This window comes from Perognathus longimembris, chromosome 26, assembly GCF_023159225.1.
Source record: "Perognathus longimembris pacificus isolate PPM17 chromosome 26, ASM2315922v1, whole genome shotgun sequence".
NCBI classification, from domain to species: domain Eukaryota; kingdom Metazoa; phylum Chordata; class Mammalia; order Rodentia; family Heteromyidae; genus Perognathus; species Perognathus longimembris.
The window spans coordinates 4,365,955-4,392,906 of record NC_063186.1 but is presented as its reverse complement, the minus strand read 5'-3'; the positions used below and the strand labels follow the sequence as shown (position 1 = coordinate 4,392,906).

The 26,952-nt window shown below is 41.3% G+C and overlaps 1 protein-coding gene across 2 annotated transcripts in view; it reads left to right on the top strand.

The window, feature by feature from the left end:
• Positions 1 to 26,952, top strand: part of Ppp2r3a (protein phosphatase 2 regulatory subunit B''alpha) — a 74,165-nt gene that overhangs the window by 14,029 nt on the left and 33,184 nt on the right. Inside the window, exons 2-4 of one of the 2 annotated variants that reach the window (XM_048334973.1) lie at positions 6,301 to 6,482; positions 10,365 to 12,788; positions 24,379 to 24,645. In XM_048334973.1, coding sequence (XP_048190930.1) covers positions 10,797 to 12,788; positions 24,379 to 24,645 — 2,259 coding nt within the window. In that variant the 5' untranslated portion in view covers positions 6,301 to 6,482; positions 10,365 to 10,796. Of the gene's footprint in view, positions 1 to 6,300; positions 6,483 to 10,364; positions 12,789 to 21,285; positions 21,897 to 24,378; positions 24,646 to 26,952 lie in introns of those variants that run through there. The other variant, XM_048334974.1, reaches the window with a different exon arrangement.

Below are 26,952 nucleotides of genomic sequence, written 5' to 3'. Positions count from 1 at the left end.
TGCTGGGGAATTGAACCCAGGTCTTCATGTATACAAGTCAAGCACTCTTGCCACTAGGCCATATTCCCAGCCCTCATGAAGGAAACTTTTAAATGAGTATGTTATATGTTATGTCATGCACACACAACAAAACTGCATCAGAATGCATTTCTCCTGTCTCTACCGATAAGCAGTGTGTGGCTGTATTGTATCACTCATGGTATATGATACTAATCTTTCCCCTAAGAGCCTGGTTAGAGCCACGAAGAGGAAGCATGCCTAGTTTTCTCCCTCTTGCTGTTTGTTTTTTTTCCATGTTGTTTTTACTGGGTCTCACTCTATAGTCCAAGCTGATCTCTTAACTGGATATCCTCCTGCCTCACCCTCTAAGGAATGGCTTCACCAGTGTGCACCACCTCACGTGCTTTGCTTTCTGTTATGTGTGGAGGATGGTGGCATGAATTCCTGCAGAGGGTGGTTTTATGCCCGCTGGTTACCATTTCCTAGCTCCGCCAGCGGCCTGTCGAGGAAGTCCCTTACTCACCAGTAATGTGTTGTTGTTGCTAGATATTATTCCTCTGGATGTGTGGTTATTAAACTTGTACTCCTAGGTAGGTAATCTAAAGGCATAGGGTATGGCCATGGGAGAAAATAACTGAGAAAAGGGAGAGAACAAGATCAATGTTGTTGTTGTAGAGAAAAGGTCAAGAAACTAAGAGGCCAAGATATCAAATGGATTGTTTGGATGTTGAAATCAATAAGAATTATGACAGAAATAGTGTCGGAATGACAGCGAGCCAGAAGCTAAAATTATCAAGGAATGAAAGGGAGTGACCTTGGGGAACCATAAATGACTGCAGTCAGAAAGGTAGTGGGCAGTAAAGTCTGATGAGATGTGACTCAGAGCCAAGGACTTTTGTACAGGAGAAAAGGAGAATGGTCTAGGAGTGGTAGGGAGGTGTAAGAAGGGCACTGGCCAGGCCTCATAAGTGAGGAACGTGAGAGAGAGAAAAAGACTCCTCACCTCAAAGGGCTACAGTGACAGCAGCTTCCTCAAGCGTGAGTGCCTTTTCCGTTTAAATAAGAAAATAAAAGGAGTGAGAGAAAGCATCTGAGAAGAGATAAAGGACATGAGGATTTGGCTAGTAACTGACTACCCAGGAGTTTGTACAGAGCTCGGGGAAGGGCTAGGGCTTCAGACGATGTGAGGGGTAGCTGCTCAGATCCTGTCATCAGTCATCACCAGCTCTCCCTCTCATGCGTCCTCAACTCTCACTTCAGCAACCTTACTTGGCTTACGCCCGCGTGCCAGTTAAACCCAGGCTTTACCTATTCCATGTCTGTAAAAAGTCATCGTGCTTATTGACTATACGTGTGTGTATTTTAAGCCAGATGTTACTATAAAAGTTAAAAAGATTAAAAGTTTGTAAACTAACAAACTGACCCTAATGCTGCCTAGCAGTCATACTAGTTTTTTTTTCCCTTTTTCTCTCATTTATCTCCTCTTCCAAGATGATGACTATTCCATTTCCTGTGTCCTTATGGTCACTATCCCCTCCCCCACTCTTGACTTTCAACAATGTCCTTGCTGCTTCTTACACTGAGAAAACTGTCAGAAAAACCTCATAGCTACCTACGTACATACACTCTTCTTTTTTTTTTCCCCATCATCGCGAACTAGCTAGGTGCTTTGTAACTATCTCATGACATCGGTTTTCCCTCTTCCTAAATAATTCTCTTTATGAATGAAAAATATGGTTTTTTTGGTCCCATTTTAAACATTGTACTTAACTCCATTCCTCTTCTACTCCCTTATTTCACATAAACTTCACAGCAAAACTTCTTGAGATTATTTTATATATACTTGTAATTGTTTTCTTTATTTCTTTAATCTCAAGCCTGTCCAGACTTCTGCCCCACAATTCCATGAAACTGCTCTTATCAGTTACAGTGTCTGTATCTGCTGTTTCTCAATGCTTATCTGACATTCCGGAAATGGGTTCATTACTTCCTCTTCTTTGAGGCACCTTATTTAGCTAATATCTTACCTAATTTGTAAACTAACAAGGAATCTGCTATGGACTCATGAATGCTTACAGAAAATATGGGACTTCTAAACAAAAGGTGAACAGTTTGTTCCAGTTCTTCTCTCTGGCTACTCCTCTACTTTATACTACTCTTCGCTTCCCCAAACTGTCGGTCTATGCTGGTTAGTACTGTGGCCACCAGCTCCAACAGTGGCCACCTGTTGAATGGCATAGATACAAAAGTATTTCCTCATCACAGAAAGTTCCATTGGACAAGCACTGTTCTGCATGTCTGAATGCCTCAGGGCTAAGCTTCTGGATGACTTCTCTTTACTTTCTGTAATCCTTCCCTAGTGTTCTCATCTATGTTAATGGCTTCAAATATGTACCCCAAATATCCAGCCCAGATCCCTCCCCTCAACTCCAAGCGCCATTTCCCCAACAGCTTCTACATACCTTTATATGGATGTCTCATAGTCATCTTAGAGCTAACATGCTTAAAACAGAAGGATGATCTTACTTGCCATCACCACACCCTCTGCCACTACAAACCTGTTCTTTCTGGAATCTTCCACCTTGGTTAATGTAAGTTTTCTTTTTTTTTTTTTTAACTCATTCTAGCATAACAAAACTGAAAAATAAAATTCTCTAAAACCCTTCCATTCGTTCTTGACCTCAGTCTTTTCTACAAAACCCACACATCTGTGTGTCATTGGCCTCAGTGCTTTCAATGTTTATCCCAAATGACTCTCTTCTCATCCTTTCCCTTTTCCCTGCTGGTCCAAGCCAGCATCCTATTTTACCTAGATTATTCCAGTAGTGCCTTGTTTAGTCTCCCTCTTTTGCCCTTGTCCCTGATGGTTTGTTCCCGACATGACTTGTTTAAAAGTGAGTCAAGTTGGGCTCAGAGTGCTCATTAAGAGCCATAGGCTAGACACACTGGGGAATGGTTCACAACACGCTCGCTTCCATCTCAGAGCCTTTGTGTTTGATCTCCCTTTCCACATCCTCTCTCTGCAGCCTACTCATACTTCTGTCATACTAGACTTACTGGAGAGATGAAGACAGCTGTGTTACAGAGCAGTCTACACTATATTGCAAATTTCTCAACTTATCAAAGATTGTTTAGTAAGAAAATTCTGTAGGTGATGCACATTTAGCACATTTTGTCTGATTGATGTATTGTTCATGATACTAAGCTGGACTAATTAATGTACTGCGGTAGTAGCTTTCAGAGCCTTGCATTATGACTTTCCTTGATGATAATGGGTGAACTGAAGAAGAAATACTATTTTCTAACCTGTGATTTTTACTGAGGAACTGTTTTTTTTCTAGGTAAAACTCTTCCTGAAAATCCAATATAAAAAAAAAAAAAGTAGAGCTTTTCTGGTTACAGTGGGAAATGCCTAATATTTGCAACTTGTAAGGAAACTCTAGACAAACACACTTTTTCCCCCCACAGAACTCCCCCCAAACTTTTTATTTAGGAAGTAGAGCCCTGGGGAGGATACATGGAGTCTTACAGTCACCTAGCAACTTAGGAGAAAGATTGAGTGGAGCTTCTCCTAGAGCAGAGTTCAGGGTCTGTGTCACGTCCTCAGAAAGCTGCGGCTCTGAAGGATAATAACAACAGCATTCCCTTTTCCCCAGGCTGTCGCCCACTGCTTCGAGTTATCTGCATGCTTTCTATCTGTTTTGCAGATGTGAAGATTTGAAATCGCTTCATTTTTAGTATGTGATGGGTTACAGTCTTTTTCTTTTCTTTTCTTTCCGTGTATGTGCACGCGCGCACGCCTCCCTTTTGGAAATGCTTCATCCACAAAGCGTCAGACATTATTCATCTGTGTCTGGAGCACTAAAATTTCAAAGGTTCCATATGTCCTACCTCTTTCCACCTCTAGATATTCAAAATGCTGCCACAGCTGACATCAGTGTTATCATTTGGGTGCTGCTGCTCTCTCTCTTCATCTTAATGCACATCCCAGTGGGCCTTAGTAGAGAATCTAATGAATAAATTTAGTACAGCATCCACACAATGCATAAAGTTGTATAACCAATTTTTACTTTAGCTGAAAGGAATATTAAAGAAAATAAGTAATAGGCTATAGCCTCACTTTAGTTTTTAAAAATATAGACAATCTCATGTCTGTTTCTGTGTGTGTGTGTGTGAGTGTGATTAAAGCCAAAAAGGATATTTACAAGGCAGATGATTACAGGTGGTGCACACCTGTAATCCAAACATATAGGAAGCTGAGTCAGGATGATCATGAGTTAAAGATCCGTGTAGACTACCTAGTGAGTATTTATATACATATGCGTGTACATACACATATGTATATACACATATACTCCCACGAGTGTTCATATTGATATTGTCTCATAGAATGATCTTTGTTCACTCTGTGTCTCTGTCTTTCAGTGTGCTGGGTTTCTCCAGTCATCATTTTCATATGATTCAAATTGTTGTTTAAAGCAAAACCAAAGGGGCTGGGGATGTGGCCTAGAGGTAGAGTGCTCGCCTCGCATACGTGAAGCCCTGGGTTCGATTCCTCAGCACCACATATATAGAAAAAAGCCAGAAGTGGTGCTGTGGCTCAAGTGGTAGAGTGCTAGCCTTGAGCAAAAAGAAGCTCAGGGTCAGTGTCTCGGCCCTGAGTCCAAGCCCCAGGGCTAGTTTAAAAAAAAAATCTTTTTCTGTATATCACCTTTATAATAACAGTTTAAATTTTTTAAGTCTTTTTTTTAGCTTTGATGAGAATTTGTATCTCATAGGAATGAAGGAAGGTATAGGAATTGAAGATGAAGGACGCCTGTTCATAGTTTTGTTAGTCACTTATTTAGTCACTTAGGCCTGAGCTAACTTCAGGTTTAACCTCTCTACTGCTTCCTCGGGCCTGCGGAGGCCTTCTTCTGCTCCAGTTAGCCTTGTCTTGTTTCCCTTGCTTTGCCTACCACAGTATTGCTTAGAGTATGAATCTGATCTCGTCTCCTCCCCCAATCTCGACCTCTCAGCCGGGCTTCTGTTGCTGTGCTGCCCATGCCCCACCCCTGCAGCTCTGGCTCCCAAAAGCCAACCTGACGCTTGGATGAGACCAAGCTCTACGCTCCCACGCATGTCACACCACCTTCTGCTTCCTTCCCTCTGCTCACGCAGCCTGTATCTGTTGGCTAGGAACACAGCTGCTATTCAGCTACACAGGAGATGAAGACAGGAGGATCGAGATTTGAGGTCAGCTTGAGCAAAGAGTTAGCAAGACTACCATCTCAAAAAAAAAAAAAGAAAAAATCGGGCTGGGAATGTGGCCTAGTGGTAAAGTACTTGCTTTGCATACATGAAGCCCTGGGTTCGATTCCTCAGCACCACATACACAGGAAAAGCCAGAAGTGGCGCTGTGGCTCAAGTGGTAGAGCACTAGCCTTGAGGGAAAGAGCTCAGAGACAATGCCCAGGCCCTGAGTTCAAGCCCCACAACAACAAAAAATAGGTAGGTAGATAGGTAGGTAGATAGATATAGATAATGAAAGAAAGGGGAGGAGAGGAAATAAAAGGGAAGTAGTGGGAGAGAGACCAGAGAAAGAGGAGAAATGAAGAGAAAATAGAAGAGAGGGAGGAAGGAAGACCCTCAGAATCATTTAGTACATGACCAGACAGACAGGCATGGTTCTCATTGGCTGCCCGCCTGCCATCTGCCTGTATTGATAATGTTCTATGTCTCCTGAGTGATGTTATAAATATCCAGATGGCCCTTGTCAGGAAAAAGAAAAAGTTCTTTTTTAATGCTTTAATGCTTTTAATGCTTTTTAATGCTTTTGTTTTAGGATCTCCAAAATAGAAAAATACATAAAAAAAAAGGAAAATGGATAGCTTGAGATAATGCCAGACAGAGACAACTGTTGCTAATGTTTCTGAGTGTGTGTGTACATGTGTATACATACATGTATACTGGGAACTAAATCCAGAGCCTTATATATGTATGCTAGGCAAGCAAGCTCTCTACCACTTAGTTATATCCCCAGCCTGAGATTTTGTTTTGTTTTGTTTTCCAAACTAGTAAAAGTTTAGCCCCAAATTTTCCCTTTGGAACTTTTGAGACAGCTTTGCAAATAACACACATTTAATATGAATATGCCTGTAATCCCAGTGTTCCAGAGGCTAAGGCGGGGACGATCATTAGTTTCAGGATAGTCTGTGGCACCTCTCAAAAGAAGCGAGCAAAAATAAACAGCTAATTTATTATTCTTCTACATAAAATATAAATTAAAAATATCCGTTTTGCTCCCCTTTTGTTCCCTAGATCCCCAGAGCCATCTTTCATCCCGTTTTTGCAGAAGAGAAGGTGAAATCTCAGGGAAGTGACTAGCAGGCTCTCAGATTGGTCAGTGAGGAGTCAGAAGCTGGAGGAGTTGCTCCTTCCTACCTACCTGAGGGAACGCCCACGGCCACGCTTCCTGTTGCTCCACTGGAATATCAATCAAAGTAAGTTTTATGAACTTCCTAATTCCTGTGTGCTCAGATGAGGCCTGCTGCTGATAGAGTGTTATCCCTAAACCCAAAGCATGTACTGTTCTCCCGGAATTACATATGCCATCCCTTTGTGTATAAGAAAACCTTCCCTTAAGAGATTCCCTTTTTCAATTTATCTTCTCAGCTCTTCTTGAATTGAACACATACATTAAAACATTCCAAGTTTCTTCTTCTTTTTTTTTTTTTTAAATTCCCTCCAGTAGCTCTGTGGGCCTGGTCTGTATTTCCTCTAAACGATTCTCTTGGAAGCCATTTCCACACTGAGTCACCCACCAAAGATTGCCTGTGTTTTCCAGGCAGAGCAGTAGTTTTATTATGTTTAAATGACTCATTACTTCTGAGTCATTATTCCTTCTGTACTCTATTAAATTTTTTTTAAAAAAAACCTCCCTCTATAGTATATTCTTCTCTCAGCCTTCCTGTGGTCTACTCTAGTGACGTGGATATTCAGCTCATTCTCCCTTGTCTACATATCTCTTCTTGAATCCTTTTACCAGCTGAGACAAACAGTGGAGTTTCTTTGCCTCTTACTCCCTGCTTCCAGATGTTTCCTGAAATGGTGCAAATAAATAGCAATATAAAATATATGTAACACCTTTTCTCTGTTTTCCATCATGGCACTTGTGTCGTTACAAGTTTTATTCACTTCCTAAATTTCTCCATGAAACGAGGGGTGGAAAACCCCATAAAAGTAAAGCAAAGCTCTGGTGATGGTTTGGTACACAAAAACCTGTGAAATGCAGCATGTTGAAAGAATGACTCTCATCTTTGGAATTCTGTGGCATATTTTGAGTCGCTCACTGCCCTTTGAACATTTATTTTTCTCTCTCTTTCTTTATGCCCTAGGGACCAAGTCTTCCTTAGAGTCCTCTCCTTGACTCTTTTCTCACCCCAGGTGTGTTCATTCTCACCTACTCTTGTAGCTTACAGTCCTTCATCTAGTGCCTTCCCTGCAACTCCGGTCACTCTGCTGTCAGTGAGGAGCGTGTACTCTCTCTGCCTCTGAAACAACCCAGGCCCTGAAGCCACACCCTTGACTCCAGCCCACCTGAATGTGTACCCTCGACCCCAAACCTGGGGCACAATTAATCAGGCCCTCGGCTCATCTCCCTAAAACCCATTTTTAATCTCTAAAATGTATTATAAATGTTACTTAAAAACATTACTTTGGTATTTAAAGTGTCAATTGCAAAAGGATTTTAGGTGCTTATTCATAAAGACATAGAGGCAGCGTGTCGATTTTTTTCATATCTTTTGATATTTCCATATTTCTGAATACATACTTATGGCTAATTCGTTCATTTTAAACACTGAAGTTCAGCTCTCTCACCCCTACTTCATCACCTTAACAAAATAAAGGATAAGTGATGTGATCATCTCAATATTTGGAAATATTAAATACACAAAAGAGATTTTATTTTTACAACTTCCAGTGAAATGAGAAATAGAAGACAGCTTTCTTAGCCTGAAAAATGACATCCACAGAAACCCCTCTAACTTTTATTGTATATAATAGTAGAAGACTGAGTCCATTTTCCCCAATTTCAGTTACAAGGCAAGCATTTTCTACTTCTATTCATTGAAGGCAGTAAGACAGTATGATTGGAAAGGAAAAAGCAGAAGTGTGTCTGTTCTTAGACAACATGATTCTGTACGTAGAGAATCTCAAGGAATTTACTCCCCAAAAAATTACCAGAAGTGAATTTAGCCAAGTGACAACTATGTTTCTGAGTACAAGCCACAATGTGATGGTGGAATGAAACTTCCCCTCTCACTGTGTCACATGCCCTTCACTGGTCACCTTAATCACTGTTCACACGTCCTTCGGTTCAGCCACCATCCTTGACACATCTGCAGTGTACCCTCTGTCCTGAAAATCACATGGCTGTTCCTCTGAAATAGGTCCACCATCTAAACATGTCACTGTTTCTTTCTTGGCTTAAGCCCCCAGCTTCTTGCCTGGCTCATTCCAGTAGTGCCTGCCTTATTTCCCAGCTTCTTCTCTCGTCTTTTACATCTTAGAACACAGCGTCCAAAATTCATCAGTTTCAAAATGTGTTCATCTGATCATGTCCTTTCTCAATTCAGTACCCATCAGTTGTGTCCTGGCCCACTCGTAATTCAAGTCGGCTTCATTATAGAGTTCTACAGATGCTTCATGGTTTAGATTCCCACCTTCCCTTCTGACCTTCCCTTCTATACTATGCCCCTTGCCTTCCCTGCTCTGATCACTTTAGTCTCCTCCGTCATTCTTCTGGTAAATCAAGAATGCTCCCACCTCAAGGCCTTTCCATTTAAGGTTGCTCTGCCTGAGAGGATTCACTGATAATAACTGTGTGGCCTGCCCCCTCTCTTCTTTTGGGTCTCTGTTCATATGTCAAGATCTGCATGGGCGGAGGATATGGCCTAGTGGCAAGAGTGCTTGCCTTGTATACATGAAGCTCTGGGTTCAATTCCCCAGCACCACATATATGGAAAATGGCCAGAAGGGGCGCTGTGGCTCAAGTGGCAGAGAGCTAGCCAAGAAGAAGCCAGGGACAGTGCTCAGGCCCTGAGTCCAAGGCCCAGGACTGGCCAAAAAAAAAAAAAAAAAAAATCTGCATGAGGCTGGAGGATGGAACCAGGAACAATTAGGAGAGTGTTATCCTAAAATAAGAAAACTAAAATTGCTGAGAGAATGATTTCAAACTTTGGAGGAGCTTTCAAATTCTAATAGATGTTGCAAGGTTCAAACATGGATCAAATAGAGGTAGACCTTTTACCTCTAGATTTTTCATGAAGAGGAATATTGCAGAGTAATTCCTCAGCCGTGAAGAATGAGAAAGCTGTCTACCTATAATCTTATTGGTATCATGTAAAGTGGGCAAGGAGACTCAGAAAAGAAATACCCGCTGGGAGGCAGATGTAACAGAAAGAGGTAAGGCAATATAAAATGTAGGGAGAGGGCTGGGAAAATGGCCTAGTGGCAAGAGTGCTCATGTCATACACATGAAGCCCTGGGTTCGATTCCCCAGCACCACATATATAGAAACAGCCAGAAGTGGCGCTATGGCTCAAGTGGCAGAGTGCTAGCCTTGAGCAAAAAAGAAGCTAAGGACAGTGCTCAGGCCCTAAGTCCAAGCTCCAGGACTAGCCAAAAAAAAAAAAAAAAAAAGGTAGGGAGAGCCAAACACAGTCATACACTTGTGTAAACCAACATACTCAAGAGAGATTGGAAGGATTATAGTTCAAGGCCAGACCAGGGCCCCCTCCCCCTCCAAAAAAAAGATACCATCTCAACAAGTAAGCTACACATGGTGGCTCACCCATGTGCTCCCACTCAGGTGGGAGGATCGTAATCTTAGGCCAGCCCTGGGGAAAAAAAAGAATTAGACCCTATATAAAAATCACTACAAGCAAAAAGGCTAAAAACATAGTTCAGGTGGTTAGGTACCTGCTTAGCAAATGAAGACCCTGAGTTCAAACCCTTGTACTGCCAGAAACAAAAAAGTGAAAGTTAAAAAAAGAAACGCAAAATCTAGCAAACAAAAGCCTGTATTGAATCACAAAGGAAAAAGAACATAGAAATTCTGTTGTTAAGAAAACATCTTTTCTTCTTTTTTTGCTAGTCGTGGGGCTTGAACTCAGAACCTGGGCACCGTCCCTGGCTTCTTTTTGCTCAAGGCTAGCACTCTACCACTTGAGCCACAGCGCCATTTCCAGCCTTTTCTGTTTGTGTGGTGCTGAGGAATCGAACCCAGGGCTTCATGCATGCAAGGCAAGTACTCTACCACTAAGCCACCTTCCCAGCCCCAAAACATATTTTGTTTTAATTATTTTCTCTTTTTATTATAGGTTGCTCTAAGTCACAGAAAAATGGGTCATTTAAACCTCTGGAGGACTCAATTATCACAACACTTCTGTGTAACTACCAGCTAAGATTTATGATGTAAATGTATAACAAATGTGTGCACCTAACAGAAGCACAGAAGAAATACAAGAGGATATCTTTCCTAAAAGTTTAATATTTCTAAATACAGCCCAACAGCACAATTAGTAAATTATTAGACTTGCCGATACGGGCACACATGTGCAGCAGCTACTGTATACTGATAATTACCGAACCTCAGATGTATATGATTTCTCTCTGTGAGAAAAGTCCTTAGATTTGTAGGAAATCACTGAACATTGCCATTAGGCACATATTCAGTTAAGTGTCATTGACGAGCGTTTTCTTGAAACATCGTAGAAGGTTGGCACGTCCCAGGACCGGGTGGACTGGCTATTATGGCAGCAGCTTACAGACTTGTGGTTAGTACCGTGAACCACTACAGCAGCGTGGTGATAGACCGGCGTTTTGAGCAGGCTATCCATTATTGCACTGGAACCTGCCACACGTTCACACATGGAGTGGACTGCATTGTGGTTCACCATAGTGTCTGTGCAGATCTCTTACACCTCCCTGTGTCTCCGTTCAAAGATGTCGATCTGAACTCTATGTTTCTACCCCATGAAAATGGCCTTTACCCCACAGAAGGTGACTACTCCCACCAGGCCCTCGCAGGCATAACCAGGGTCAAGAGAACATCCACGTTCCAGAACACCTGTAATTTAAAGGACATTGCAGGGGAAGCCATCAGTTTTGCCAGTGGCAAAATAAAAGAATTTTCCCTTGAAAAGCTCAAAAACTCTAATCATGCCGTTTACAAAAAGGGAAGGAAAGTGAAGTCTGACTCATTCAATAGGAGGTCGGTTGATTTTGACCTGCTCTGTGGCCATTATAACAGTGATGGGCCCTCACCAGCCTTTGGCTTACTCCGGAGTTCCTCAGTGGAGGAAAAGTCTTTGTCCCATAGAAACTCACTTGATACAAACCTGACTTCCATGCTTCTCCAAAACTTCTCTGAAGAAGACCTGGTGACTCAGATTTTGGAAAAACACAAACTAGATCACTTCTCTTCGGGGACAGACATCAAAATGTGCTTAGACATCTTACTGAAATGCTCCGAGGACTTGAAAAAATGCACGGATATCATAAAACAGTGCATAAAGAAAAAGTCAGGAGGGGGCATGAGCGAAGGAAGTGGTAACGATGCAACTTCTACCTCTGAGACCGTCTATATGAATGTGATGACGAGGTTAGCATCCTACCTGAAGAAGTTACCATTTGAATTCATGCAGCCAGGGCATGAGGCCATTGATATCACAGAACTGGTTACCAATGTGCCTAGCTTACAGCTGACACCCTTTTCTCCCATATATGGCACCGAACGACCCCCTAAATATGAAGATGTTGTCCAGCAGTCAGGTCCTGACTCGGGACAGTTTCAAACTATTGAATCTCAAGATGACAAGCATATTTCTAGGAAAACAGACACTGCAAAAGTCATTCCAAACAACTCTACCAATTCCTTATATAGGCTGGAGGCAAATGATCCCAGAACTCTAAAAGCTGTCCAACTTCCATCACCTTCAGCCAGGAATCCTTTAGAGAATGTTTCTGCTGGTGACTTACTGGAAACTCTTTATATTGAAGAAGAGTCAGATGGAAAGAAAGCATTCTTGGACAAAGGACAAAGGACAGAGAATGGGCCCAGTCAGGAGCTGTTCAAGGTAAACAAACAGAGAGCCGAATTGTCAGACCATGATATTCACCTTACAAAAAGCCCTGCCTTGGTGCAAAATAATATTGGTAAGGTGTTTGAAACACCAGTTGTTCATCTACCTGAGAAAGACTCTAAATCAAAAGTTCTCAACATGGAAGTGGGAGACCAGAGAGGTTTTATGAACCCTAATAGTCAGGAAGAGATTGATAAATTGTTACTGGATTTGGAGTCATTCTCCCAGAAGATGGAGACCTCTTTAAAAGAACCACTCACCCAGAGTACAGACCTCACTTCTGTAAGTAGTCCTGGTCCCGTGATTAGTTCAATCCCTGCAGATCTGGAGCTTAAATCTAAAGGCTCCTCACCCACAGAAAAAGTCTCACCTTCTTGCCTAACAAGGATTATTGAAACCAATGGACACAAAATAGAAGAAGAAGATCGAGCTCTCTTATTGAGAATCCTGGAAAGCATTGAAGATTTTGCCCAAGAACTAGTCGAATGCAAATCAGGTAGAGGGAGCCTGTCTCAAGAGAAGGAAATGATGCAAATTCTACAGGAAACCTTGACAGCCTCCTCCCAGGCCAGTCTGCCTGGCTGCAAAACTCCTGTTGGTGATAAAGCCAATGATACCACTTCCGTGGTTTTGATTCAGCAGACGCCAGAGGTGATCAAGGTAAGGCCCAACAATTGAGTCCTAAGAAGTCTCCAAAGATATTTATAAAATGTATAAGACAGGGGCTGGGAATATGGTCTACTGGCAAGAGTGTTTGCCTCATACACATGAAGCCCTGGGTTCGATTCCTCAGCACCGCATATACAGAAAAGGCCAGAAGTGGCGCTGTGACTCAAGTTCGCAGAGTGCTGGCCTTGAGCAAAAAGAAGGCAGGGACAGTGCTCAGGCCCTGAGTTCTAGCCCCAGGACTGGCAAAAAAAAAAAAAAAAAAGTATAAGACAAATTAGTCTCATTAACCATTTTATGCTCTACATTAGGAAGGCCAGTCATTGAGAACCAAAGACTTTACAGTCAGGCAGACTGGTTTTAACCATCCTCTCACACCTGTAAGCTTAGCTACTCAGGAGACTAAGATCTGAGGATCATGGTTCAAAGTCAGCCCAGGCAGACAAATCCTTGATCTGTTTTTCTAACTAGCCACCAAAAAGTCTTGAGGAAAAAGAAACTAAGCAAGAGACTGAGGCCCTGCATTCAAGCCCTAGTGCTAAGGAAGAAAAAGCATGGATACAGAGATACAAACAGATACAGTATTCAGAATAGCGGCTAACCTTGGAGAAGGAAGAGAGAGATGAAACCCAAGGATAGTCAGGGAGCTTCAGTAGTATTAGTAATACCCTCTTTATATTCATATCCGGGTGGCAGAGCTATCAAGTCTTTTCCTCTTTATCTACATACACTCTTTTTATCCTATTTTAAATACTGCATAGTAATCTATTAAAATTGTGTTAGAGATAGTATTCATGTAGCCAACTTAAAAGTCAAGTTGCAGCTAGAAATGGCGCTGTGGCTTAAGTGGTAGAGCCTTGACAAGGACAGAGCCCAGGCCCTGAGTTCAAGCCCCAGGACCAGCAAAAATAAAAAATAAAAAAAAGACAAGTTGCAGATTATTTTAGCCTCATTAAAAGTTTTAATTGAAGAACATGGTTCAAGTGATAGTATACTTAGCACGTGTAGGACCCTGGGTTTAATCCCAGTATACCTCCCCCCAACAAAAAACTTACTTGAGCTGGGTGTTATGTAATTCCAGCATTCAAAAGGCAGAAGCAAGCAGATAGCAAGTTTAAGGCCATTCTAGGCTACATAGCAAGTTGAACTGCATAGTGAGACACTGTCTCCAAAACCCAAGGGCTGGGCACTTATTTCAGTGGTAGAGCACTTGCCTAGCATGTACAAGGGCTTGAGTCTAATCCTCAATATGACAAGATAAGAAAAAAAAATATTTCTGTGAGCAGGGAAAAAAGGTGCATTTTAACCAGTACGTGTTTTGTAGCTGCTGTTCTGTTGCAGTTTGGGCATTGAAGTTTAAAGCAGCAATTCCTACTTTAATTTCTTAAGTGATTATTTCATTCACATCTACTTATTACCATTTCTGCAAACACAAAAAAAAATACTTGATGTGAGTCTCATTTGTTGATTCAGAAATATTAATTTGGTTACCAGAATTTTAGAGTTAAAAGCATGGGTTCCAAGAGGTCAAACATTCTCCAAAGCCAATCAATCCAAGAGACGACAAGTAGTGAGGGCAGGACAGGAAGAGCAGAGGTCCTGTGTCCTAAGATCTGTCTTTGGGGATCTGACAAGAGCTTTCAGGTTTGGTAGGAAGCAGAATGAAGACATGGGTGGCACGTTTGCATAGCTGACCAAACAAGGACTCTGAGGCTGATTGTTATCTAAGGATGGGTTTTGTGGGGAAAAAGGAAGTTGGTATTGCCGGGAGAATAGTTTCAACCCTTCTCCTAAGTTGTTTATCCATGAGATCTGTTAATTCTGGAACCCAGGGTGACTGACTGCTTAGAGGGGCTGGCAAAGAGATAAAGAACATGTCAGACAGGGAAGACGGAGTTAGTTCTTCCGGGTTTCGGGCAGTGACTAGAGATGTCTCCGTGACTCCAGTCCTTGTGTCTTGAGAGTGAAGTGTGCGTTACCAGTTTTGAAGAAACATTCCTTAAATAATGAACTGAACTACCTGCAGAGTTGAGCAGGAATCCAATTCAAACCTTGAGAGCAAGGAAGACAGATGCAGAATGAAGGCACAGATGCCAGGCATTTATCCTTCTCTTAGTTAACCATCACATCTGCAGCCTCCACAGTCCAGTGCCTTAAGCAATCCCAGCTTCTAAGTCCTGTTATATAGCATCTCTAACTTGGTCCCTTTTGGAGAGGCAACTGCAGAAATTATAAAACTGAGAAGAAATCTGTTCATACTTCCAAGCAATATTGATGTGCTTAACATTTTATAAGGGAAAGAAAATGCTTAGCACCTCAAAATGATAATGATATGTGAAGAGCTACCAGTTATTTGAGCTAAGTGAGGTATGCTAAGACACGAATTGTTCACCTCTGATGACCTGTCTTAATGTCTCACAGTCATAATAGCCAGAAATGCTTATTAGCATACAGAATTTTCAACGTTACTCAGCCCTCTCCTCACCAGAGGAATGGATCTCTGAGGAGACCCCCCCCCCAATTTCAGGACTAGGTCCCCATTGATGCCCCCAATTTAGGTACAACTGCTAAGAATGTCACAATGAGGTCCACGTGAGCTTCTCAGATTTTTACAATTATGGGCTGAAATCAGAATCTGGTTACAATGCTGTTTCCCACCATGCTGATATCATATAGAGTAAAAATTAATGAGATCCCTGTACAGCTGAGACTACAACTTGAGCCTCTTGATTTAAAGAGTAAAAATATTGTCAACAAATCATCAAGCATCAGCTTCAGTTGGAGTTTGAAATTTTGCACCTGCTAGGCAGGTGCTCTACTACTAGAACCATGCTTCCAGCTTTGTTGGTTTATGTTGTTATTGGGTTTGTTTGTTTTTCTTATTTTTAGTCAGAGTTCCCCAGAGATTCCCAGCAAACAGTACCTCCTCTAGACTAATCTAAGGTGGTTGGTTCTGTCATCTCCTTCATACTTTTAGACACCACAGTTGAGCTGTGTACCCTGGGAAGGGTTGAAATCCACGGGGCATAACTCCATCACCTATTGTGTTTGCAGCGTAATACATGTCACCAGAAGGATAGACTTGACCATCAGTTGCAGACTTCTCTTTTGACATCTCTGAATTTAGCTCTCACCTCAGGCGACTGAGAAATCATATCCTCTTCTCTTCTTCCTCTCACCTTCTCTCTCCCTATTCCCCACCTCTCTCTCCATTCGTTTAATGTGTCAGTGGAAATTCTCCACTCTTAACATTAGCGCTCTAATATATTTATAGGCCAGAAATTAATTCTTGTGCTCTCTCTAATAAGAAATCTGTAATTGAAATAATTCCTCAAGGTGAGAAGAAAGAAGAAAAGTAGACTAAGGACAGAGAATATCAAAGCTAGAAATTCTGGGCTCTTAAGAATTATCATACCTAATAATTTCAGGCTCTTCCTTCTCTCTTCTCTCTGCCTTAGACTCTAGAAGTTCATGTAACCCTGGCATTTAGAAAACAGAAAGGCAAAAATACGGGGTTTTAGTCTGGAGGCATGGCCCAAGTAGAAGAGAGGCTGTGTAACAGGTACAAGGCCCCAGGTTTGAACTACTGCCAAAAAAATAAAAAGGTGCTTTCCGTTATTAGTCATGGAAAGTGTTCCTGTCATTTGGAGGCACTGAAGCAAGACGTGCAAGTGTTTATACAATCTCCTCCGTAACACAGGTTTCTGCCTTCCGGTGTTGCTTTAGCCAGTGAAATAAAGGCAAGAACAAAGAAAACCATCTATAGCCACCATTGCCTGCCTTCTTTCCCCACCCTCGTGGTTCTTTGCTTAAGAACAAGATAACATTAATGACAGAACAAGCCATTAATTAAACAATAAAAAACACCAAATGAGGGCACACAAAAAATAGATGCTGAATTTTAAGATTAAGAGTAATTGACTAATTAGCTTTGTACTCAGTTTCCTCTTTTAAAACCTACTTACAGTGATTTTAAAGTCTGTGATTGCAAATCATTACCCTTTTTAAACTGACTCAGCAAGTTAGAACTACAAGGTACGAAGCCTTTTTTGTTTTGGTTTTGTTTTGTTTTTTGCCAGTCCTGGGCTTGAACTCAAGCACTGTCCCTGGCTTCTTTTTGCTCAAGGTTAGCACTCTACCACTTGAGCCACAGCACCACTTGTGGCCTTTTCTGCTTATGTGGTACTGAGGAATTGAACCCAGGGCTTCATGCATGCGAGGCAAGCGCTCTACCACTGAGCCACATTCCCAGCTCTTGAAGCCTTTTATTTTTTAATTGACATATAGCTTAAAACTCTGAGTTAGACCTCTGAGAAGCAGAAGTATATAACTTCTCTGAACAAGCAAAATTTTGTTTATCAAAAGGAATTCCAGGAAATGGAAATGAGTTTTCTGTTGTTATTGTCATTGGTGGTGGTAGTGGTAATGCCTGCTTTTGCTATTGAGGGGAAGGAGACAGTGGGGGTCCACAGAAATGGAAACAGAAAGGGTGAACAAATGCAATCGTGGTATTCAGTATGTGGAAAATGAATTGTGTGACTTGTGGGCAGAGATGGGAGGGAGAAACTAGGAAGAAAGCAAAGGAAGAGGTGACATTGTCCAAAAAACAAATGCACTCATTACCTGACTTATAAAATGGTAACCCCTTTTGTATAACACCTTAATACTAACAATAAAATTACATTTTTAAAAAATGTAGTCACTCTGAAAGCCACTTTCTTAGGTTCTATATTACAGTTGTCACAAAACTGACTCAGATTCTCAGATCCTTTCTAGAACAAGAGAGTATACTGCCGTACAAATAGAAGTAAGTAAAGAACAAATCGACTGACCTCAGGCTAGTTAGAGTTCCTCTGTCAAATTACTTAACTTCCCCAGACCAGTTCTTTTCTAAGCCCTTAAGGGTTCCTGTCTTTTGCCCTCTGAAATATTTAACAGCTTGGGAAATCAAAACTTAGAGCTTATTTCATCATCAAAAGACATGGAGGAATGTTTTCATGAGTGTTAACAACAGAGTCAAATTCTTCCTTTGAGGAGCTTCAGTCACTGTTTAGACTTTTAACTGCTGTTCTGACTTTGAAACTTCAGAGACTTATAGGAAGTAAACAAAATAAAAATAATTCTTTTTTATTGTACAGTCCTAGGGCTTGAACTCAGGGCCTGGGCACTGTCCCAGAGCTTTTTTGCTAAATGCTAGTACTCTACCACTTGAGTCAGCTCTACCTCCAGCTTTTTGGTGTTTAATTGAAGATAAGAGTCTCATGGACTTTCCTGCCTGGGCTGGCTTTGAACCACAATCCTCAGATCTCAGCCTCCTGAGTAGCCAGGATCACAGATGTGAGCTGCCTGTGCCCAGCTTAAAATTATTTCTTGTCGTTTGCTTCAAACTAATATAGTCCTAGGACGTACAGGGAGGAGAAAAAGAAAAGAAACTTTTTTTTATCCCTGTCTTCACACCCCGCAAAGTGTCTGGCATGAAACAAGTGATTGTAAAAATATTTGAACAAGTAAATAACTGTAAAATTGAATTTTCCTCCAAGAGTTTAGACAATATTAGAAAATTATCAGATTATAGGATATTACAAATAGAAGCTCTTGCTTGAACATGTTTGATCATGATAAGCAGTAAAGAACAGTAAACTATGTGTGTGTATACACATATATATGGAAATGCATATCTTAAACACTTAAACTCAAAGCAATTATTCAGATACCTTTTGATATAGGGCCCAAGCTTTTTATTTGAAAATAAGTCTCATAACAAAGATTCATGACATGTTTATTCACATTCACATTTGCTGATTTCCAGTTTTCATTTCTTTTTTGGGGGGTGGGGGGATGAGCACACTACCACTTGAACACAGCTCCATTTTTTTGGATTTTTTGATAACTGGAGATAAGAATTTCACGGGATTTCCTGTTGGAGCTGGCTTTGAACAGCCATCCTCAGAGCTCAGCTTCCTGAGTAACTAGGATTTTTACAGGCATAACACCAGTACTCAGCTCCAGTTTTAGTTTCTTAACAGAGGGAACTTAAGTCAGTAGTGAAACAGTTTGAATGTACATATCTTCCAGATTTTAATAATCTTTCTCTGGAATGGATCCAAAAAAAAGTGGTACCTATATACAATGGAATTTTACACAGCCATTAATTAGAAAGGCCAAAATAACGGCATTCACAGGGAAATGGACGGAACTAGAACAAATCGTGTTGAGCGAGATAAGCCAAGAACAGAGAGACAAATGGCTCATGGTCTCCCTGATATGCAGGTGTTAGATTTAAAATGCAGTGAGACATGACAAAGCAAACAGGACTCAAGATACCAACACATAGTGAGACCAAAAAAAGGACATTTTGGGGAGAAAAGCACCAAATAGTAAGACCTAAGCACCTCTTCATATGTACATAAAATAATACACAGATTGAAAAGAACTCCCAAGATAAAGAAACAAAGGATCTCTTAATTTGTCTTACAGTTTTTAGAGGACTCTATATTCTTTACCTCACATATGGTGTATACACGTGCGCATCTGAAAGAATCTGGGAGGAGGGCACAGAATGAGTGGAAAGCAGGTGAAAAAAAAAATACATCAGAGGGACCCAACAGCTGCAATGGACATTGATGAAAGGAAACTAAGCAACTCGAGGGTGGTAGTGGGAGGGAGGAAATGAGAGAAAAAGAGGGAACAGATGACACTAAGCAAGAGGAAAGAAATGTACATATCACCTGACCTGGAAGAAATTGTTTTATTGTTAATGTTCGTAGAGTTCACAAGCTTGTAGATTAGAATGATGGTGTCCATCACTGGGAAGGTTAAAGTGTACCATGCAATTTATGTAGTTACTTAATCTCAATAACAGAAAAAAATTAACTTTTCTCTTTTACCTCATCCAAACCTAAGTTTACAGCAGTATTTTTAGTTGTTTACCATTACCAAATCTTTATAAAACTTAAGTTGGTTTTTTTTTAAAATTCAGCTTTTTTATGGTCATATTTTATTAGTTTATGTAATTGAATTGTTACTATAAAAAGTACAACCAGCATAAACAGATTGGAGACGGGCACCGTTGACTCTTAGCAAGCATGCAACTGGACTGAGATAGAAATACGAGCGCAGAGCAGGAAATGAACAGTCCGCCATGCATCTTTGGCATCAGGAGCTGTTTTACAGGAGACATGGAAAGCTCTGGCTAGTCCAGAGAGAGAGGCCACTTGAGGAAGATGCTACAGTGACTCATTAACGTATAAACAAATTCATGAATTACACCAAGGGCTCTCCATGAAACACATAAAATTTAAGATCAGAATGTTGTATAACTTGAAGAAGCAGATTGTTTTCAGGTAGGAGGTGAAAATTCACCTGACGCCATGGGTAATACAAGCTAAGGTGTGGCTTAGCTGAATAAGCATTAAATCATAAGTGGGGGGACCTAATCGCATTCAGAACAAATTTTTGTTATTTTGGTATGGAGATAAATATTGAGGGAATATGACAACATACCCAGACCATAGATAGATAGATAGATAGATAGATAGACAGATAGACAGACAGATAGATGGGGGAAGAGAATGGGAGGGAGTATGGGAAAACTACCTAACTTTAAAAGTTAACACATTTGCAAGGTGAGAGAAAAAACCAGTGATTTTTCCATTGTAATCTTCAGTTGTAGTACATATTTGAAAGTTTTCAGATTAAATTTTTGTAGGCGCTAAGGATTACACAGCTCAGAAAAAAAATTTTAACTACGTGTTTAGACACACAAGCCCAACTCTTTCTTATACGTGTTGCAAGCTGCCACAATGCCTTGAAATGAATGGAAAAAAGCCAAATTGCAGGAAACTATGGAAAAAACGTGAGAATTTAATGCTGCTAACTTAGGACAGTAAGAGACAGTGGTAAAACTAATTTTTGGCTTTCTGAAGTTTCACATTTTTTAGAACTAAAATACTAATTGAATGATGACAGTGATAGGAATCTGTGTGCTCTTAATGAGCTAGTACTTGATTCACTCATAAATATTTAGATGAGGCCAGTGTTTAATATTTGTTAATCTGATGAGTATTGTAAACATCTGGATGATTTCTTTAAAGCTTTTTGAAGGAAAGTATCATACAAACCTTATAAATATGTAACAGGCACATATGATTGATATATATCTATTATTTATATCTATTACTTATATATAATATATATAAATCACATATATATAATCACTTCAGAAAAGTAAGTAACTATGGTAGTCTTCTGCCAAAAAACTTTTTTAATCTTTTACAAATTTCTTTGTAAATTACCATTTGAGCATGAAAGTTTCTGCTTCCCTCCATGTTGTGACCAGCAGTATCTAGAGGATTTTGAATATTTTCTCTCTTCCAATGAAGAAATAAAACCCATTCTTGAGCAGAAGTTCACCCTGTTCTTTTTTTTTTTTTTCATTAAGTACTAAGTAGCAACAAGTGGAAGCATTGTACTCATTCTTTTCCCCTAGTTTGTGGAGAAACTGCTTTGTGTGGATCAAAACACCTCACATGGTGAAATTACAAGCTAGCATTATCTGGGAAGTTGCTATTTTTAGGGCCTGCCATCATGCTTCTAACTTTGGTACTAGGAGTAGTGGGTGCTTCTCTTCCCAGAAGGCTCTGTATTCCTAACATGTGCAGGTCAATTTCACATAAAGCTACTCACCGGGAGCAACCAGACCCTTTGCAGGCTGTGTGTTTGTAATTTCAAAATTATGAGCAAGAATTGGGAGCCACAGGCTGTATTTGAGAACCAGCTGCATGTCAGAACAAGCATGGATTGTGGCCTCTGTGGATTATGGCTGGGAGAACACAATGCTTGAATTTAACCTCTTTGGGAGATAAGAAGAAAAAAAAAGTACCTTTCTACCTGACGAGATTGACAGTTTATTAAACCTTATCTTCAGAAGTGCGCTGGGGCAGTGGTGAAGTAAACGCTCACTTTTCAAAGATGATGATCAAGGAAACATCTTTACGAAGGGACCCGGATTTAAGGGGCGAGTTAGCTTTCCTGGCAAGGGGCTGTGACTTTGTTCTCCCGTCACGGTTTAAGAAGCGGCTGAAGTCATTTCAGCAGACACAGGTTTGAAGCTTGGGGTGTTTTTTTGTTTTGTTGTTTTTATTTTTTTTTAAGTATTTTTATTACTAATGAAACCACCCACTGAACTAACTCACAGTTTATAACTGACTTGTATCTTGATATTGGATCAAGGAATTAATCTGTGCCCTCTATCCAGCTATTTGCAGAAAGCTATTTGTAGAGAGATTCCAACAGGTTTAAAAATAGACGTGGACCTGGAATACAGGACTCACAGAAAGGGAATCCAGTTTTAGAGACAATAAATACAACTTACCAAATGTTTTACAGTTTAGCCAGAAAAGTAGTAAACAAACTAGACTTGCTAGATTAAAAGCCTTATTTGCATGCAATCAGGATTAACATGTTTCCCATGTGTAGAAAAGGTTTGCTGAAGAATATTGATATTTTTAAATAATGATCATTGCAAAAGCAGAAGAACCTTGTATAGAGACAATTACGTAGGTGTGTAGTGTGCTATATATCTGCAGATAATGAGGCGTGGCAATTTCTTCTGAATTGTGGAAAATATCTTTCCCAAACAAGCTGTGACATGAAGTGATTTCTGCCTTGTGATGACTTCTCTGCTGTCTCTACTTTCTTGCTTACAACCTAAGGGCCAGTGTCTGTCTTACCGTACAAGTTGTTCAGCAGAGTACAATACAAATCAAAAGCCCACACAAATAAGTGATAGTCATCTGAATTGTAGCATAATTATTGTAGCCCAGAGTGATTTCCAATTAGGTGGATGAACCATGTAGAATCTTTTTCCTTTTTCTTTTTGTAAATAAAAATTGAAGATATATCAATTAAAAAAACACTGCAGTGACGTAATAATATAAAATGTAGTACTAGTCAGAATGAGTATCGAAATACTGCTCTGATTAGGGAAAGACCAAAAGGGAGAGTTGAGATACTTACCTAGCTTTTTTTCTTTTTTAATGTTGTTTCTGTACTGAACTGAAACTTTATTCAAAGTGAGCAGAAAGCAAACTTTCCAGTAAGTATGGCACATTTTATATTACCAGATTTTATAATCTTTGGAAAGGGTCTGTTTTTTTTTATGCTACCTTAAGGTAGCACTCAATGGAAGAAGGTAAGTTAATGTAACTGAAACCTCAAAATAAACACATTGTTTTAGTAGTTTCCTTTGGATTATGACCCTGTTTTATTAAAATGGAGTTTACCAGTGAAAAATACTTGCCTTTCAGCCACTTAAGGGTAAGAGGTACACATGTACAAAAAAAAAAAAAAGCAGAGTGGAATGGAATGTAATCAGATGTTTTCTCACTCGTGTGAAAGCATTGACAGGTCGCCCTTGTTTGTTCTGAATAGCACCCACTTCTGTCAGAGAAGAAGCAGAGTTAATATCAAAGGTCTTGCTCTGCACCCTCCCAGCTAATAAATACCGTGTTCATCCATGCTGACCCCAGCGGTCTTGACTTTGATTGCTCGCAGATTAGCCCTAACTCAGCAGTCTTCCTGAGGAAAGCTGTGTCTTCCCAAGCCAGGTTTGGTGGCTTATGTCTGGAATCCCAGCACTCGTAGGCTGAGGAAGAAAGATCGATCACAAGTTTAAAACCAGCCTGCATTACTTAGTGAACTCAGGGCCAGCTTGAGCTCACATTGACTTCAAATACAGCCTGGACTTTACTGGAGATCCTATCTCCAAAAAACAAAAACAAAAAAACTAATATAGTTACAATAATAAGCTAGGTGTGTTGGTCCCATTCCTGTAATCCCAGCACTCAAAAGACTGAGGCAAAGTATAGTGAGAGCTTGTCTCCCCCACCCCCAAAAAAGAATTCACTTCTTTTTCAGCCAATTGAGGAAGATGTAAAAACTCACAAAGCCCAAGAACAGTTGCAAAAAAAGTTTACTAGTCTAATCTCAGCAGACTGACATTTCTTCAGATCTTTCACATTGCAGTAGCTGTTGCTCTTTGATTATTTTGAGATGCCTGCAAAGAATGTGTGGCAACATATCACTGGATTGTTTTGTTTTGTTTTGGATCGGTCATGGGACTTGAACTCTGGGCCTGGGCACTATCCCTGAGCTCTTCAGCTCAAGACTCTACCACTTGAGCTACAGCACCACCTCCGGTTTTCTGGTGGTTCATTGGAGATAAGAGTCTCATGGACTTTCCCTGCCTGGCCTGGCTTTGAACTGCCATCCTCAAATCTCAGCCTCCTGAGTAGCTAGGATTACAGACGTGAGCCACTGGTGCCTGGCTATACTGCTGGATTTTTAAAACATACATCTCTGTAAGCTTGAATATGAACATGTAATTTATGTATTGATATATTTAATGTGGAAAGCATCCCCTAGAAACATGCCGCCTTGTGGACTACGTAGAGCTCCTGACCTCTAGTGTGTCTTAATGTGTGGTTTCTGTATTTATACAGACTTTCCGTTAGGGGTGAGCATTCTCAAGAACTATATATACAGTTTAGAATTGGTGTGTCTTATAATCACATTTCTCTTCCAGATTCAAAATAAACCAGAAAAGAAACCTGGGACCCCACTTCCACCTCCAGCCACCCTCCCAAGTAGCCCCCAACCTCCCTCCCCTGTCCCTCATGCAAATAATGCTGTGAACGCACCCGTGTCCATAAACATTCCACGCTTCTACTTTCCGGAAGGACTCCCAGAGCCCTGCAGTAACCACGAACAGACGCTGAGCAGAATCGAAAATGCCTTCGTGGATATTGAAGATCAGAAAGCAGACATTTATGAAATGGGGAAAATTGCAAAGGTAATAGAAGTGCTCAGGTGATTTCCTAATTTCCTTTCCTAGCAGCTCCACCATTCCCCTCTCCTGTGCCTCGTGGCTTTCAGTTAGTTTTTAAGCAGGTGTAGGTTCCTCCATTTCCACACACACACACCCCACCCCATGTTGAAAAAAAGTCAGTTCTGTTACATAGCTAGCTGTGGTCCTACTTCATAGAACTCTTTTGTTTGTTTGGGGCAGGGGCAATTTCCAGTCTTGGAGGGCTCGAACTTGGCCAGGGCGCTGTCCCTGAGCTTTTGTGTTTTGTGCTCAAGGCTGGTACTCTACCACTTGGAGCCACAGATCCATTTTTTGGGGGGATGTGGGGGTGATTAATTGAAGATAAGAGTCTCATGGACTTTCTTGCCCAGGCTGGCTTTGACCCATGATCCTTAAATCTCAGTCTCCTGAGTTGCTAGGATTACAGGGGTGAGTCACTGGTGCCCAGCTTTGGTTATTTATTTTTACCCTCCCTTTGACTCCAGTGTTACTACTTGCTTATTGCTCTTTAGAAACACGTCTGTTTCTAAAGAAAAGCAAACTTTCCTTCCAGAAATCAGAACATCACCTGTCTTATTCCGCTTGTGAAGAATCTGCAGCCCTGGAAGTACTAAGCTCACAGCACCAGTGTGTGTCCGGGACACCCGCCGACACGCACTGCCTCTTAGTGCTGTGTCTCCTGGACAGCACTCACATTAGCCCACTTCCAGTGGGGAGAGGTCAGATAAAGTACAAGCCCTATTTCCAGGACATTCAGCCCTTTTTTTTTTCTTACCCAGTTCTCTGAGAGTGCTTGTTGTATTAGACAACAGAACCAAGATGGTTCTCTCTGAACGGGCTGGGAACTTGGGGGTCTGCATACAAAAATACAAACTTAGCAAGGATAAATAAAATCTGCCTTTAGAGGTAACCTATTAAGACTCTGGAGAGCAAGAGACTCTCTGGTTATTGAGCCATTACAAATGCAGATCCTAGCCAGAAAAAAAAAAAAAATCTGGCCAGTGACAAGCTCAAGCAGCTCCCAGCAGTGGGCTGGAAAATGTCAGACCAGAGCTAAGAGCATTTGTACAAACCTAGAGAAGAAAAGCTCTGTAGCCAACAGTGGCTGTCGGTCAGAAGGGCGGGATAAGGCAAAAGCAGGGCTAGCGGGAGGCTAGGAGAGCAGTCCTAAAGAAAACCAGTCCTGGGCTGGGAATGTGGCTTAGTGGTAGAGTGCTTGCCTCGCATGCATGAAGCCCTGGGTTCGATTCCTCAGTACCACATACACAGAAAAAGCTGGAATTGGTGCTGTGGCTCAAGTGGCAGAGTGCTAGCCTTGAGCAAAAAGAAGCCAGGGACCTAGTGCCCAGGTCCTGAGTTCAAACCTCAGGACTGGCAAAAACAAAACAAAGAAAACCAGTCCTGGCTTTCTGGATTGCTTACTTAGGGTTAAAAATCGGGAAAGTTTATGTCTACACAGGGCTTACTTGTTTCTCCCCACCTACACCCTCTGACCTTTGTCATTGAATTGGGGACTGCTCAGACATTCTCTGCATAAATACCAAAAGGCAGTTCTAGCACAGGGACCATCTGTGTGGAAGCCAGCTTCCCAGGGAACGCCTCAACTAAGCAGATGAGGAGAAGCTGTCCTGAGGAAGGGAGGCCCAGACGTTCCCCACAGCGGCGGGGGGGGGGGGGGGGGGGTCACTGTCTTGGGAGGCCATGTGGGTGACCAGTGCAGCCCACTCTTGTCTTGAATATAGAGACACATGGGCCCCCCTCCTCCCCTGACCGGGGAGCCCTGTTTGCCCTGTCTCCTACGTCCTGCTGGTCTAGAGCTCCCACTTCTGTGGGCCACCAGCACTCCGCACCGTCAGGGAGAGGAAAGCCGAAGGCCTAATGGCCACGGGCTGGCCAATGGAGGCGCGGAAGGAATGTAGGCACGGGAGGGAGGGAACCCTGGGGTGACGGGGAAAACAGCTCTCCACAGAGAGAATGGGGTCCGGATAGGGCGTCAGGGAAAAGTGCCAGCGCTGAAGCCAGCAATGTGGAAACGCTTAAAAAATAGAAGACTTATTTTCCTTAGCCAAGTGAATTTACTTAGTAATTTATGGTTTATATCTAATGACCATGTGGCACGATAACCATTTTACATGTATATGACTGATTAACTTGATGATAGCCCTAAATTCCATTCTTAGGAGCCAAGCCTCTGTAGTCATTGCTCTTAACACCTTAATTGTTAGCTGATGTGGCGAGATAAACTGTCCCGTACCTAGTTTTCACGAGCACTGCACATAATCATGTGTAATG